This window comes from Geotrypetes seraphini, chromosome 18 (genome assembly GCF_902459505.1).
Source record: "Geotrypetes seraphini chromosome 18, aGeoSer1.1, whole genome shotgun sequence".
Lineage (NCBI taxonomy): Eukaryota > Metazoa > Chordata > Amphibia > Gymnophiona > Dermophiidae > Geotrypetes > Geotrypetes seraphini.
This window is the reverse complement of record NC_047101.1, coordinates 29,304,761-29,320,022: the sequence shown is the minus strand read 5'-3', so window position 1 is coordinate 29,320,022 and position 15,262 is coordinate 29,304,761. Positions and strand designations below refer to the sequence as shown.

Below are 15,262 nucleotides of genomic sequence, written 5' to 3'. Positions count from 1 at the left end.
TCTTCAACCGCCAGTCCATGGACCGGTGCTGGTCCGCAAAAATTTCCTGCCGGTCCATGAAGGATTTGGGTCTCCTCCACAAACTGTATACTGGGCAGGAAGAGAGGCTCCATTGCCAGCGTCAGCTGACTTACAACTTCCTGTTGCTGTCATGTATGCCGGGACTCCTGCCGCGTATGCTTTCTGCCTTTGCCGGGATTCCATCTGCTTATGCCTCCTGCCTTTGCTACGTATGCCGGGCCTCCTGCCTTTATCTTGTCTTCACACTTCCGGACGAGCAGTGGCAGCTCTGTGTGCTTTTAACTTCAGCACACAGCTACTGCTTGCAGTAGTTTAGCCGTGATTTCATGAGGCAGCCTCGGGGCCCTTGCTAGGTCGGTCCACCTCGCATCATCGAAGCGGGCCAGCCTAGCAAAGGCCCCGAGGCTGCCTGATGAAATCACATCTAAACTACTGCTAGCGGAAGCTCTGTGGCGAAGTTAAAAGTACACAGAGCTGTCACTAGGCTAGAGAGAGGAAAAATTTGCTGGAGAGGGAAGGGAGAATGGGTACTCCTGGACAGGGGAGGAGGGAAAGGGAAGGGAAGGGAAGAGAGAGACTGTTGGATAAGGGGAGGAGGAAAGGGAAAAGGGGTACTGCTGGACAGGGGAGGAGGGAAGGGAAGAGAGTTACTGCTGGACAGGGGAGGAGGAAAATAGTAAGGAAATAGCTGGCAGGGAGATTAGAGGAGGGGAAGGGGTCAGGATGGAATGGAGAAATCAGATGAGAGAAAGGGGAGAGACAGAGGAATGAGAAAGTAGAGAGAGATTGATGCTGGGAAGGGGGTCAGCAAAGCAATAAGGAGAGAGGGACAAAAATGCTAGATCTGGTGTAGAAGAGATAAAAATGAAGAGAGCAGAATGAATCATGTAAAAAGGAAAGAGGGAGGCGCAGTCTTGATGAACAGGGGAGAGAGGTATAGAAAGCAGGAAGATACCATATGGAAGGGGGAGAGGGCAGACAGTGGATGGAAGGGGCAGATGCTGGATTGAAGAGATAGAGGGCAGATGCTAGAAGGAAGAGAGTGAAAAGACGATGAAAGCAGAAACCAGAGACGACAAAAGGTAGAAAAAAATAATTTTATTTCTATTTTGTGATTAGAATATCAGCTTTGAAATATGTATCCTGCTACAGCTGATGCTAGATATAACTGAGGAGTGCAAAGCCCAGGCAGTGCTTCTTTAAGCTTTCAGCTGGCTTAGGGCTCTCTCTGACCAGGGGGCAGTTGCCCTAGTTGTACTCCCCTAACACTATTCCTGTCATGTGTGACTGTGGTATTCTGTTAGCATGATATTTCTGTGTAGCATTCTGTAATAATTTGGCTTATTCAGTTTTTTTGATAGTAGATATATGTGAAGGAGAGGGGAGACAAAGGTTTTGTTGATCCTTGCTCTGTATTATTTGTATTTATAAAATGACAATTGTACAAAATATTGTTTCTTTTTATACTTTAATAAAATACGTTCAATATAAAATCATAACTATTTGTGAGGCTTGTGCGGATGGGTTCAAATGGTTTGCAGGGACCGAGCTCGCGAGGATGGGGCGGAGATGGTTTTTTAAAATTTCAGTCTTAGTAGTTTGCCGGTCCATGAAATAATTCTTTTATTTCCGCCAATCCATTGGTATAAAAAGGTTGAAGAACACTGGTCTAAACCATCCAGAAGGGAAGTTAGACTCAGACTGAATGCTGGAGCTTTTTCATTTCTACACTACAGGGCCTGAAGAGTGGAATAAGTTCCCATCTTACATCAAACAGCAAAGAAATTTGGGTGCTTTTGAGAAACTGTTGAAATGCCACCTGTTCTATATTATGAAATATTTGAGCTGAGTGGGCGGTTGAAGTGTTGTTGTTTCGCTATGTAATCAATGCGGTAGGCTTTGGTAAGGAAAGATTGTTGTCTCTTTAATATTTGTTCATATGCCTTTATTTTTTATTTACTATGAATATGTTGAACTTTTAATTGTTGTATAATGATTTTATTTTGTATGTTATGTTGTGCTCTGCTTTGTGAAAGGCAGATTAACTGTATCCATCACATCTTGTTTGTCTGTCTTGCATGTTTAGATTGTAAGCTCTTCCAAGCATAGACTGTTTTCTTACGCTTTGTGACTTTGTACAGCGCTGCGTGCATTTGGTAGTATAAATAAAACGAAAGCTGATTTGCCTAAGAGGCAAAGTCTGAGAGACTACTTAGAATAAACCGGTGAATTTAAGCATTGCTGGTGCTTGTGTGCCTTTGCTATGCTCCAAGTAGTAGCAGTATATGCTGGTGGGAGAGGCCATTTGAGAAGTGGAAAGAAATTCACACCGAGTGGACAGTGTCTGGGAAACAAGGACTGCTGCTGCTGATGAACTGAAAAGCACAGTTATGTACCATAACAGGTGTTATCCAGGGACAGCAGGCAGATGTTTTCACTTGTGGGTGGGTGACGTCACCCACATGTGAGAATATGCTGTCTGCTTGTCCTGGGATAAAATACTATATGCATAGACTATCCTAGGCTCTGAAGGCTGCTGACCAGTCCTGTTTCCTAAACCAAGGGAAGTAGGCTCTCAAGTGGTCATGAAGACCTTGAGCTTTGCGACACTTACCGAATAACAAAACAATAATGAAATGTAAATACTTTGTTAGATTGCCAAGGTATATGTCCTGCAACAGGGGTTTTGAAAAACAGAGATATTACCATTTAATTTCTATGAAAAATGCCTATTGGGAATAAGTGCAAGAGCTTGATATACATGCATGTCATATCTACAGACAGCTCAAAAAAATAATGGTACCATTCCCCACCAAGTTCATATTTCAGTAAGCTACTCCTGATAACTGAACAAAAGAAATATTTTAATTTAAATCTGTGAATCTGATTATTCTATTTGTTAAAGCTCTTCTCATTTACTTATGCAAGTATATAGACACATATATTAATGGTTTATACATACTTGCATCAGAACAATAAAAACTGTAGTGTAAAAATGCTCCTAAATAAATAAGTTTCTAAAACAGAGGAGACAGAAATTATTAATTATATTATGATATTATTAATTGCTTTGGAGATAAATTATTCACTGTTGTACCTGTCACTACCTAGTAGGATGAACAATGCTAATTGAATCAGAAGGTTTATATGCCACATATTTTGGCAAATCCTCTAAAATGGCATAATTAATAGGCCAAACACAGGAAGTGAACTGGTCACTTTGGTTCATTTTTTCAGAACAGATACATCTAGATTAGGCTCTAACCCATTAGACCTTAAGGGCTAGATGCACTAAAGATAGCGACTCGATCACTGTTGGCCGATTCTCCAATAGTGATCGATGCACTATCAAGTTTGCATGCAAATCATCTGAATGCAAACGTACCATTTCAATCGCTCAGTGAGCGATTGACACATGCGCAGAGCCCTAACAGTAGTGACAAGGGAAGCAGCCTCCTGTCATTGCTGTTAGGGCTTCTGTATTTTTTTAATGGAACAGATGTGTGCGAGCTAAACATGCACAACCTGTCCCATAAAAAAAGCCCCCCCCCGCCCAGCACCATGCCCTCCCACCTGAACCCAGCACCCCAAGCTACCATCCACCCTCCACCCCGTGGCAAAATGGCAGGAAGGATGCCCGTTCCCTCCTGCTACTGAAGGAACTTCCTCCACCCCGCCACCCGAAAAAAAAAGGCAGGAGGGAAGCCCCTTCCCCCTCCAGATTCCTTGCCCTGTACCTTAAAAGTTGGAAGCAGGAGGTACTGAAAACACCTCTTCCTCCCTCAACGACGACACTGGGCCTTAGGCCCCTCCCTGGTGCATCACATAATGCACAAGGAAGGGCCTCAGGCCCCTCATCAGGGACTTCCTTGGGAAGGAGCTTACAGAAGTCCCTGATTGGGACCAGATTGGCTAATCAGGGACTTCTTTAGGCTCCTTCCTGAAAGGAGGGGCCTGAGGCATCTGAGCCAATCAGGGCCTTAGGCCCCTCCCCATGAATCACTGCTGCAGATAGAAGGCCGCAAAGCGGCCTGTTTAGAGCACTGCCGCAACCGCTGTTTTGGGATGCCTCAGAAGTATGTCATTCTCACGATAGGTTGGTAGGGTTCTGTTGCACAAGGGGATGGGAGGGAGGGATAGAAAGATGCTGCAGAGGGAAGGCCAGCCCCAGCAGGGAAGGCCACGAAGCAGCCCTTTCAGAGCGCTGCAGCTGCTTTAGAAGGCCTTGGAGTAGAGGTATGTCAGGTTTCACTGGGATGGGAGTCGCTGAATTGACGAATCCAATTTTTTCGATATGTATTTATCTTCCCCTCTTACTGCTGATGGTGGGCAGGAGCCAAAAATAGTGGAAGCCTTCTCAAAGCAGGTATGCAACCTTTATAGAATTGGGCCCCTTATGTGTGTGGTTAATTTATTTTGAGCAAAAGCCAATAACTTTGCGCTGCTAAGATGACCAACTGTTTGCCTCTCTTCATGGCAAAATGATCTAGTCTTATTTTTTTTTTAATCTGATTGCATGCATACATATTGAGAGTAATTTTATAAAAGGGCATCTACGTTAATTGGGTTTGAATGTATCTATTTTTAGTCAGTTTCAAAAGACAAACAGACGCCTATGTGTCTTTATAAAATGCTAGCACAAATCCTGCAAAGATCATATCTACATTGAAGGTGCAGATATTTTTGCCTCTTCAGGAGCAATTGTAAATTTTAGTGTGTGCTTTGCATGTATATTTTATAAGGTATAAACAAAGGAAGGACTGGAGGTATATACAACTGTAAGACAGAATAAACCGCACTCCAATAAACCGGTAGATACCATGTTTCCCCGAAAATAAGCTTCAACATGATTTTTAAAGATGCTCCTAATATAAGCCCTAGTTAAGAACGACCCCGCAGCCCCCCGACTCCATTCCTAGTTAAAATAAATAAATAAATAAACCTTTATTGAATTAGGTATAAACTAACATGCTAAAACTATGATGTGCCCATATGAGTCAGCAATGCATGTGAGGCTCAATATGCTGTTATTTTTATACATTGTAATGATTTAATAAACTATCAAAATATTTATTTATTTATTCCGTTTTCTATACCGTTCTCCCAGGGCAGCTCAGAACGGTTTACATGAATTTATTCAGGTACTAATACATTTTCCCTGTCTGTTCCAACAGGCTCACAATCTATCTAATGTACCTGGGGTAATGGGGGGGGGGGATTAAGTGACGTTCCCAGGTTCACAAGGAGCAGCTGATCGGTTGAGCCACTCGAATGATGTACAATCTACAGAAAATAATTAGAAGTGATATATGGAAATTAAGTAAGAAAGAGAGGAAGGTAAAGAGAGAGAGAGGAGGGGAGGGAAATGATGTGGAGGGCCATTTTCAATATGACGTCTAAATCAAAGTTTAGATATTTAGCAGAACATACCCAAAAATTCAGTACCAAACATGGCCATTTTCAAAACTGCAAAACGGCTATCTTGTTTTTTTCAAAAATGGATGTACTTGTGATCAGTGCATCTATCTTTCTGAACCATTTATGAAAATATACGTCCCAAACAAAAACACATAAAACAAACCATTGGGATTTAGCAGGGCCAATCATTCTTTTGTTTTGGTTTTTTTTTAAATCATTTTCATAATACATTCAAGTATAAACTTGTACAGATAGCAATATAAGATCCAAAATGGTCGCACACTGATCGGGTGTGAGGCATGTCTGGGAGCTCTCTATTGGAAAAACTTTTTTTTGCTTATCTAATTTACCTTGGAACGATGCCGAAATGGAGAGAAAAGAGCTCTGCTGGGGCCTCGCGGGGCTCTTCGGCGACCGGATTAGGTTACATCGAAGACCTCCTACGTCGGATACCGTCGGAGACGCTCCCGCTGGAGACGCCACGAGTTAGCAGATCTGCGGCATTCTCCTTGGGACTTGATACTACTCTAAGCCCTGACGCTAGGGCACCGCCCCCACGTCCTCAGAGCACCAGCTCGCCGTGGATGGAGCAGTCTGAGGGGACTCAGTTACTGCAACTCCAGGAGGCCGGAGAGAATGAAGAAGGTGGAGTTGAGCTGGACACCATGTCTTCGGAGGGTGGTCCGGAATTGAGCTCTGAAGTTGGGAGTCAGCAAGGGGGCGTGAAGATCCAAGGAGACGACGTGAAGGGAAAGCAAGGAACTGGAGGGTTTTTTTTTTCCTACACTTTGCCTCCTGCCAGTCCAGACCCCAGGACCTTGTAGCTACTCTGCCTACATTAATTAATCCCCTTTTTCAACATTTGGAAGAAAATGTGAAAGCTCAAGGGTCAGATATTAAGAATTTACTAATGCAGATTACAGAATCCAAAACTTCCTTAATAAATGTCAACCAAGAATTGGATGTTTCTAAAAAGACTCAAGAAACTTTGATAAAGGATAATATTAACTTGAGAAGAAAATTAGAGTCATTACAAAACTCATCATGCTCAAATAATATCAGGTGGTTAACTTCCCTAGGAGTGTTTTGTATACTCCAAGGGAATTGGTGAGGCACTTTCTGGAAGTTCTGGAAATTCCAGAGGAATTATTACCTACTTTATCTCAAGTATATTACTTTCTGGGGAAATTGCAAACTCAGCAGCAAGCAATTGCTTCTGATATGAATGCAACAGCACTACTTGAAGTTTCAGATACAGAAACAATTACCCCTACTACATTTCTATTGACGGTGGCTATGGCCCTTGATAAAAACTGGCTTATGAAAAATTTCTTCAAACATGCAAAAAAAATTTCTAGGTTTAAAAGTACAAATGTATCCAGTTTAAGTAGGGATACCCAAAGATGATGCAAGGAGTTTCTATTATTAAAACCTGGGGTTATTGCACTGGGGATGACCTTTTTCCTATGTTACCCATGTAAATGTGTGGTTCATTATTCTTTTCAGAAATGTCTTTTTTGAACCTTTTCAGTTAACGACTTTCCTTTCATTGTCGCGATTGGAGAAGGATAAAGTTAAAATCTAAAGCCCTAATTTTTTATGTATAAGAGCTGATTAATTCAATTGAATACCAACCTGATCATGTATGCTATCTTTAGTTATTTATTTCCTTTTTTTCCCTCTCCGCTCTCTACTTTTTGGATCACTTCTATTGGGGACTAGAAGTGATTAAGTAAAAAATGTATCTTTGTTATTTATGTATTGAATTATGTATTTGATTTGGTCTTATATTGCAATCTGTACAGGGCCAATCATTCTTAATAGAGTGACCACAGAGACATTACAGCAGAGCAGTAATGCACCCTAAAGGGCGCTATAGGTAACCTCACACAAAAAGTCCCAGGTACATATTTCATCATAGCCCCTTTTTTTGTATGGTAAGCCTTCTAAAACCCACGGTACCCAACTGTACACCACACCAATAGCCCTTATGCCTACAGGTGTCACCTATATGTAGGTACAGTGGGGTTTGAAACAGAGAGTTGTGTGGGGACAGAAATCCCATCCGTCCCCACCAGAATCCCCTCCCTTCACCCCATAAAAGTTGCCTGTCCCCTTAGTGCATTGCATTGCATTTCATTCATTAATTCTCAATAAAAAAGAGAGTTTGAAGACTCAGCTCTTTCTTCGGCTCCAGTATCCCCCTAACCCTAACCCTGTCCTAACTTTATAAGTTAATTACCTGAACCAAAGAGATTCCACAAGGAAAACTATTCCTCCTCCATCTCCCCAGGTCTTCCTGTAAATTTATTCTGATCAAACTTTTTTTCTCCTATCTAGCCCAAATCACTCTCTCTCAACCTCCTCCCCCCCACCTTTATCCTTTTAGCCTCTTTTCACACACTCCTCTTCCTCATGGTTTCTCTCTCATTCCCAATCCTGATCATCCCCTAGTTCAGGGGTAGGCAATTCCGGTCCTCAAGAGCCGGAGCCAGGTCAGGTTTTCAGGATATCCACAATAAATATGTATGAGATGGATCTGCATGCCACTGCCTCTTTGAGATGTGTTAGGTTGCACAAGCTAAACAGTTCTAAATCTAACAGATGCTGGCATTGTCATCTGGACATAGGGACACTGGATCATCTGTTGTTCTATTGTCCTTTGATACTTAACTTTTGGAGGTCAATTTGGAGTATGATTAACAACATATTGGAATCATCAATTCCACTGACGTATGAGGCAGTCATATGTGGAACGTTATTACATGTTAAACCCCCTATGGATCGTTATAAATGCCGCCTTTTTGTTGTCATGACTGGGATAGCCATGCAGATGGTAAGCCGAAACTGGAAGAACTATGACCGTCTAAATTTTCCTTTCTGGTGGGCAAATTTGTGTCCAAGCTATAGATATGAAAAAATGAATGCTGATAGTTTGGGGCACAGTAATTTATTTAAGCTGGTTTGGGGGCCATTGACATCATATATTACCTTACTATATATAGTAGGTCTTTGATTATGAGTCAGTTTTGGTTTATTTTTGTACACATCCAGGAAAGGGAGGGGGGCCATTTCTATCCTAATTTGACTTTTGAGTATGTCTACCTGGGGTGGGAGGAGGGTGGGAGGATATTTTTAACCTGAATAGGGTAAGGTTATTGGGATAGTCTATGTTTCTGTGTTTTATTGAATAATCATTGATTGGGGGGAGACAATGGTTGGTTATGCATATTTGTAAGTTGAATGTGCTTTTATTAACTTATTATATGATATATATTTGTGTTTTGCACTTTTGAAGTTTAGAAAATCAATAAAGAATTTTTTAAAAAAGTTCTGATCAACATAATTTTTAAAATTTGCTCTTTCAGAACCCTAAAAATGGACAAATTTTTATTGAATTTTAATAAGCACACAACAGCACAAAATGAAGAGTATGCACCACAAACGAGTAGTGAATATGCAAAAAAGAGAAAATATCGTAAATATGACGATAGTTATTTGGACTTTGGCTTTACGTCAACAAATGTTAACAGAGAAGAAAAAACAATGTATAGTATGTTTAAAATTTTTGCCACCAGACTATATGCTTCCAAGTAAATTGAAGCGTCATTTAGAAAACTAATCATTCACATTCGATTAATAAAACTCGTGACTTCTTTACCAGAAAATTAAAAGAACGAAAAGGACAGCAAGGTACATTTTCTCGGCATTTGTCAATACCAAACAATATTCTGCTAGCCTTATACAAAGTTGCATATAGAGTTGCTAAGTGTAAAAAAAAACCCCATACCATTGGGGAACAACTGATTCTACCTGCTCCTATAGATATGGTGAACATTATGATCAGCAAATCTACGGGGAAAGTACTTTCAAATGTACAGTATCTTTATCTAATAATACCTTCAGTTGGAGAATTCAACATATGTCAGAAGACCTCAATGACCAATTGATTGAAAAACTAAAAGAAAGGGAATTTGGCTTGCAGTTGGATGAGACCACGGATAATAATAAGGATGCACATTTGATTTGTTATATATGTTATATTTGTTATATATGTTATTGTATTTCATTACCCTGCCTTTCCCTTTGTTTTCCTTTTCTGTTTATTCTGTTAGTCGTTAATTTAATATGTTTTGTTCAGTGTCCATCTGTCTTTTATAACCCCGGTATTATCTGTAAATTGAATGATTTGTTCATCGCTTAGATATTTGAGTAAGAGATTAATCAAATACTTAATAAACTTGAAACTTGAAATGTCACTGTGGAAGAAGTTCTTTTTTGTAAAAAAATAACTGCAAGTGCAAAGGCTCGGGATTTGTTTGAGATCCTAAATATATTTATGACTGAAAATAATTTAGATTGGACAAAGTGTATTGGGGTCTGTACGGATGGTGGTCGTTCGATGTCAGGCCGTTATGGAGGATTACAAGCATTTATTCGAAGAAAGCGCCAGCTGAAATGTGGACCCATTACATAATACATGAGTCCTACATTGAATTTGGTCCTAGAACACGTAGTTGATGTGATAAACTTTATAAAAACTCACCCAGTAAAAGCAAGATTTTTCAAAAATTGTGTGAAGATATGGGAGCTGAATATATATCTTTATTATACTACTGACACTCACGCTGGCTTTCTTGTTGCAATAAGTTAGCTCATATATTTCAATTACGACAAGAACTCTACATTTTTCTTGAAGAAGAAAAACACGAGTATGTCAAAAACTTTGTAGAGACAGAGTTTTTGATGAAACTGGCATCTTGTGTGAGATTTTTGAAAAGTTAAATATGCTGAATCTCTCCTTGCAAGGAGACAATATGCACATTTTGAAATTGATTAAGAAGATTTCAATTTTCAAAACAAAATTACAATTATGGTGGAGAAAAATGCATGAAGACGGTGGCAAAGATTGCTTCCCCTTTTGCAGCAGTTCATGATCTCCAATGAAGTTGTTTTGTCTGACAATATAAAATCAGTTTTTGAAGATCACCTTTCAGAAAGTATCAAATGGCTTGAAATATATTTTCAAGAACATGATCCCATGAAATTTGCCTGGATTCAGGATTCCTTCAGAGCCAAACTTCCAGCTGTCTCATTCAGCTTTCTTGTGACAATATGCTCAAGACACGATTTAGCAGCATGGATATTACGGAATTTTGGTATTCAGTAAGAGATGAATATCCGCTGTTAGAAGTCGAGAACATAGAATCTTAATTCTGTTAGCAACATCCTATTTATGCGAGATTGGGTTTTTGGAGCTCGCTGTGATAAAAAGCAAGTACCGAGCGAAAATCAATGTGGAACAAGAAATAAGATTGGCCTTAAATATGGTTCCAAGGTTTGAGAAGATTTGTAATGAACAGCAAGCTCATCCATCTCACTAGTTTGTGATTATTTTTTTATATTGTTGAATTTTTTCAAATAAATAATTCAAGATTATTGTGATAACCTTTATGATAAGTTGTTTGAATTTTTAAAATTAATAATCGTCTCAAGCTAACAATTGTCAGGTATGTATTAGATTACAGAACTATCGTTTGACCTAGGGAGTCATGGAAAAATTTTGAAACATTACGTGAGCTGAAAACAGAAAAAGTTTGGGAACCACTGTTCTAGAGGGTATCTAGTTGGTGTAAGTGGGAGAGAAGAGCATTCCAAAGGGTGGGACCAACTGCTGAGAAGATGAAATGTGTGTCATAAGTTATCTGCCTAAAGGAAGGAATGACTAGAATGTGTTGTTGGGATGAGTGGAGTCTCGCATTTAATCAGGGACATTACTACAGATGACTGAACACATATTTTTACCTTTCATAAAAAACCTTTTTATTAAGTGGGAAATTATTTCTGTTTTGTGTTTTCGTTTAACGTTGACAAGGTACAATATTAACCCTGGCACATGATATAAGGGTGAGAAGAATGTTCTTCATACTCTAGTTCCATTGGACCTTATTCTCTGGTTAAAACTTCATTGTCTTCTTCCCCCTCATGCTTCACCTCCAGATCACTGGCTGTTCTGAGGCCTGCAGGAGTTGTAGGAGGAGGTGAACCCACTCCGTGATAAGTTATGAATATGAGAAAGAAAATGGAGCAATTAAAACAAGGACTGCATATGCAACAGAACAGACATACACCACAACATGGGAAAGTATAGAAGAGCTAGGTGTATGGTAGCTTGAAGTTGTACTTACCTCTCTCTTTCAAGCAAATGATCAGTTCCAGAAATTAACCCTCTCTTTCGGTATGGACCTATAGGTGCTTAGCTGTTTGCTTTGGTATGTGAAGTCAGCTGTGCTGTTCTTTGGGAACAAAAACTGGGAAGATTTGATCTTACAGGTGAAGGTAAGAAATAAAGAATTACCTCATGCTTCTTCTTTAAAGGTACTGGGAGTTATTTTGGAGGAAGAAGACATTTGACAACAGCAGATTTCCCAAGTGGTAAATCAAGTGTATGCTGAGATTGCTTTGTTAAAAAAAAATCTACTTTTAGAACAATTTAGATCATAGTACAAACCATTTATAATCAGCTACGTTAACCGCTCTTACCACAACCTCTGGCAATGCGTTCCAGAGCTTAACAATTCTTTGAGTGAAAAAATATTTCCTCCCATTGCTTTTAAAAGTATTTCTCTGTAATTTCATCGAGTGTCCCCTAGTCTTTCTAATTTTTGATGGAGTAAAAAATGGATTCATTTGTACTTGTTCTACACCACTTAGGATTTTGTAGACTTCAATCATATCTTCCCTTAGCCATTTCCAAGCTGAAGAGCCCTAAACTCTTTAGCCTAGATAGCAAGTAACACAGTATAGCTGCAATACAACACTGTGAAACAGCATGGACCTTTGCCTGCCTCTTTCTATCTTCATGTAGTTTGATATACAGTATTTTTCATAAGCTGGTACTGCATTGTTTCTCCTTTAAGGCATCACAGAAATGTGAAACTACAGTCTCAAATTGTTCTCAGCTCCATTTGCTTCATGTTATCAGAATTTTAAACTTTAGTGGTATTTACTAAATTAAGGCCCACTAGGATTTGCATTTTATTTCCACTAAGGGCTCCTTTTACTAAGGTGCGCTAGTGTTTTAGCGCACGCACAGAATTACCGTGCGCTAAACTGCGCGGTACACTTCTAGAATAATGCCAGCTCAATGCTGGTGTTAAGGTCTAGCGTACGTTCTTCCGCACGTTAAGGCCCTAATGCGCCTTTGTAAAAGGAGCCCTAAGTCTACAATTTCCCTTATTACTTCTAGCAAAAAGAATAGCAAATAAAAAACTGATTTCATGGTAGTAAACTATTAATTGAACTTGAACTCTTCTGCCTATTTTCATCATACGTAACACAAAATCACAGATTGATTGTTTAGTTTATAACCTATTCAAATAAAAGTATCAGTACAGTCATGGATTACTGATAATTTTAGCAAGTACAGTACTGATTATAGCAATTTGCATCCGAGAAAGATGGTGCAGATGCCAGGGTTTCATTCCTCTGCAGTTTGAGGAGATTAGCAGGGTCCAAGTGTACTTGGGAAGGAGTGACAATTACTGCCACTATTGTACTAGTTCCAGAGTGGTGCTGATGCATAACCTCAGAGGATTAAGACAATAAGAGCTTGTCTCAGCCCCAAGGCCTTTGAGCTACTCATGTGGCCTGGGCAGGGGGAAAGAGGCAAGTTGTGCTTTATTCAGTGACTTGCTGTCATATCCAAACTACAACCAGTATTCTGCATTTGCGCTGGTAATAAAGTTCTGCTATGAAACTTTGTAAATCATGAAAAAAAATGTGATCTGTAAACATTAACAGACAAATTATCTAGAAATGTGTAATTCAATTACAGACTCACACTTTTGCCATAAATGTTTCCAGCACATGGTTGTCATCTGTTATCCCTAACATCTCCGACATGCGAGCATATACCTAGGAAAAAAGAAAACAACATCATTTTAAAATCTTTTTCAAATATGAATGCATGACGTAAGGGTAGCAGTATTACTTCACAGTAGCTAACGCTCTTCCTTGTAACTTTAAGAAAATATTCATACTGCATTCCATTTACCTAAATCAAGGCTTTAAAGAGTTTCAACTTTAGTGAATAAAAATAATCAGATCCTATGTTTAAAGAAATATGACTCATGCTACTAGAGGACTAAATAAGCTCCTTTTATATGAGTTTTTAGGTTGCCCCTGCTTAGAATTATTTTACATATCACCAGGTTTCCTCATGAAGTATTTTGGGCAGGAATGTTGTCAAATTTTAATCAGTATCTTACGTAAAACTATGTGTATGTAATGTTATTAAAATTATGAATGTGTATTGTAAACCACTTTGAACTGGAACTCCCAGCAGCCATTTCCTCATGGCGATCTGCATGGGGCAGGAGCGTAAGAAGATCTCTCCAGCCCCGAAAGTCCTCTAGACCAGTGTTCTTCAACCTTTTTACACCTATGGACCGGCGGAAATAAAATAATTATTTTGTGGACCGGCAAACTACTAAGACTGAAATTTTTTTAAAAAACCATCGCCACCCCGTCCCCGCGAGCTCGGTCCCACAAACCATCTGATCCCATCCGCACAAGCCTCAAATAGTTATGATTTTATATTGAACATATTTTATTAAAGTATAAAAAGAAACAATATTCTATACAATTGTCATATTATAAATACAAATAATACAGGGCAAAGATCAACAAAACCCCTATCTCCCCTCCCCTTCACATATATCCCCTCTATTATCAAGAAAACGGAGTAAGCCAAATTATTACAGAATGCTACACAAATATCATGTAACAGAATACCACAGTCACACATGACAGGAATGGTGTTAGGGGAGTGGAACTAGGGCAACTGCCTCCTGGTCAGAGAGAGCCTTAAGCCAGCTGGAAGCTAAAGAAGCACTGCCTGGGCTTTGCACTCCCCAGTTATGTCTAGCAAGATACATATTTCAAATCTGATATATTTGAATCACAAGATAGAAATAAAATTATTTTTTTCTACCTTTTGTCGTCTCTGGTTTCTGCTTTCATTGCCTTTTCACTCTCTTCCATCCAGCGTCTGCCCTAAGAACATAAGAATTGCCACTGCTGGGTCAGACCAGTGGTCCATCGTGCCCAGCAGTCCGCTCACACGGCGGCCCTCTGGTCTAAGACCAGCACCCTAACTGAGACTAGCCCTACCAGCGCATGTTCTTGTTCAGCAGGAACTTGTCTAACTTTGTCTTGAATCCTTGGAGGGTGTTTTCCCCTATAACCACGCCACCCAGCCACGCCGCCAAAGCCCCAGAGGAGACCATCGACCCTGCCTGCAGGGCCAAACGAGCCCCTCTCCGCCTCCCCCACAGCCGGGAGAGGAAACTTTTCAGTTTTTTTCTATTTTTTACTTTTGTTATCTCTCTTCCCTTCTTCAGCGACGGGAGCCAGCCCGCGCCACCAAAGCCACAGAGGAGACCATCAGCCCGAGTTGAGAGGAGCGTGGGACCACTGCTCCGCCCCTCTCCCGAGCAAGCAGGAGACCTCGAACTTAAAAAACCTAAAACACCAGCGACGGGAGCCAGCCACGCCGCCAAAGCCCCAGAGGAGACCATCGACCCTGCCTGCAGGGCCAAACGAGCCCCTCTCCGCCTCCCCCACAGCCGGGAGAGGAAACTTTTCGGTTTTTTTTCTATTTTTTACTTTTGTTATCTCTCTTCCCTTCTTCAGCGACGGGAGCCAGCCCGCGCCGCCAAAGCCACAGAGGAGACCATCGGCCCGAGTTGAGAGGAGCGTGGGAGCACTGCTCCGCCCCTCTCCCGAGCAAGCAGGAGACCCCGAACATTTTTGCTGTTGT

At 40.4% G+C, this 15,262-nt stretch overlaps 1 protein-coding gene across 2 annotated transcripts in view; it reads right to left on the bottom strand.

Annotated features, from left to right (window-relative positions):
• The window catches only part of RANBP17 (RAN binding protein 17), a 548,236-nt gene that overhangs the window by 261,189 nt on the left and 271,785 nt on the right, over window positions 1-15,262 (bottom strand). For both annotated transcript variants that reach the window (XM_033927588.1, XM_033927589.1), the window contains one exon: window positions 13,283-13,356. In XM_033927588.1, the coding sequence (XP_033783479.1) occupies window positions 13,283-13,356 (74 nt within the window). The remainder of the gene's footprint in view (window positions 1-13,282; window positions 13,357-15,262) is intronic.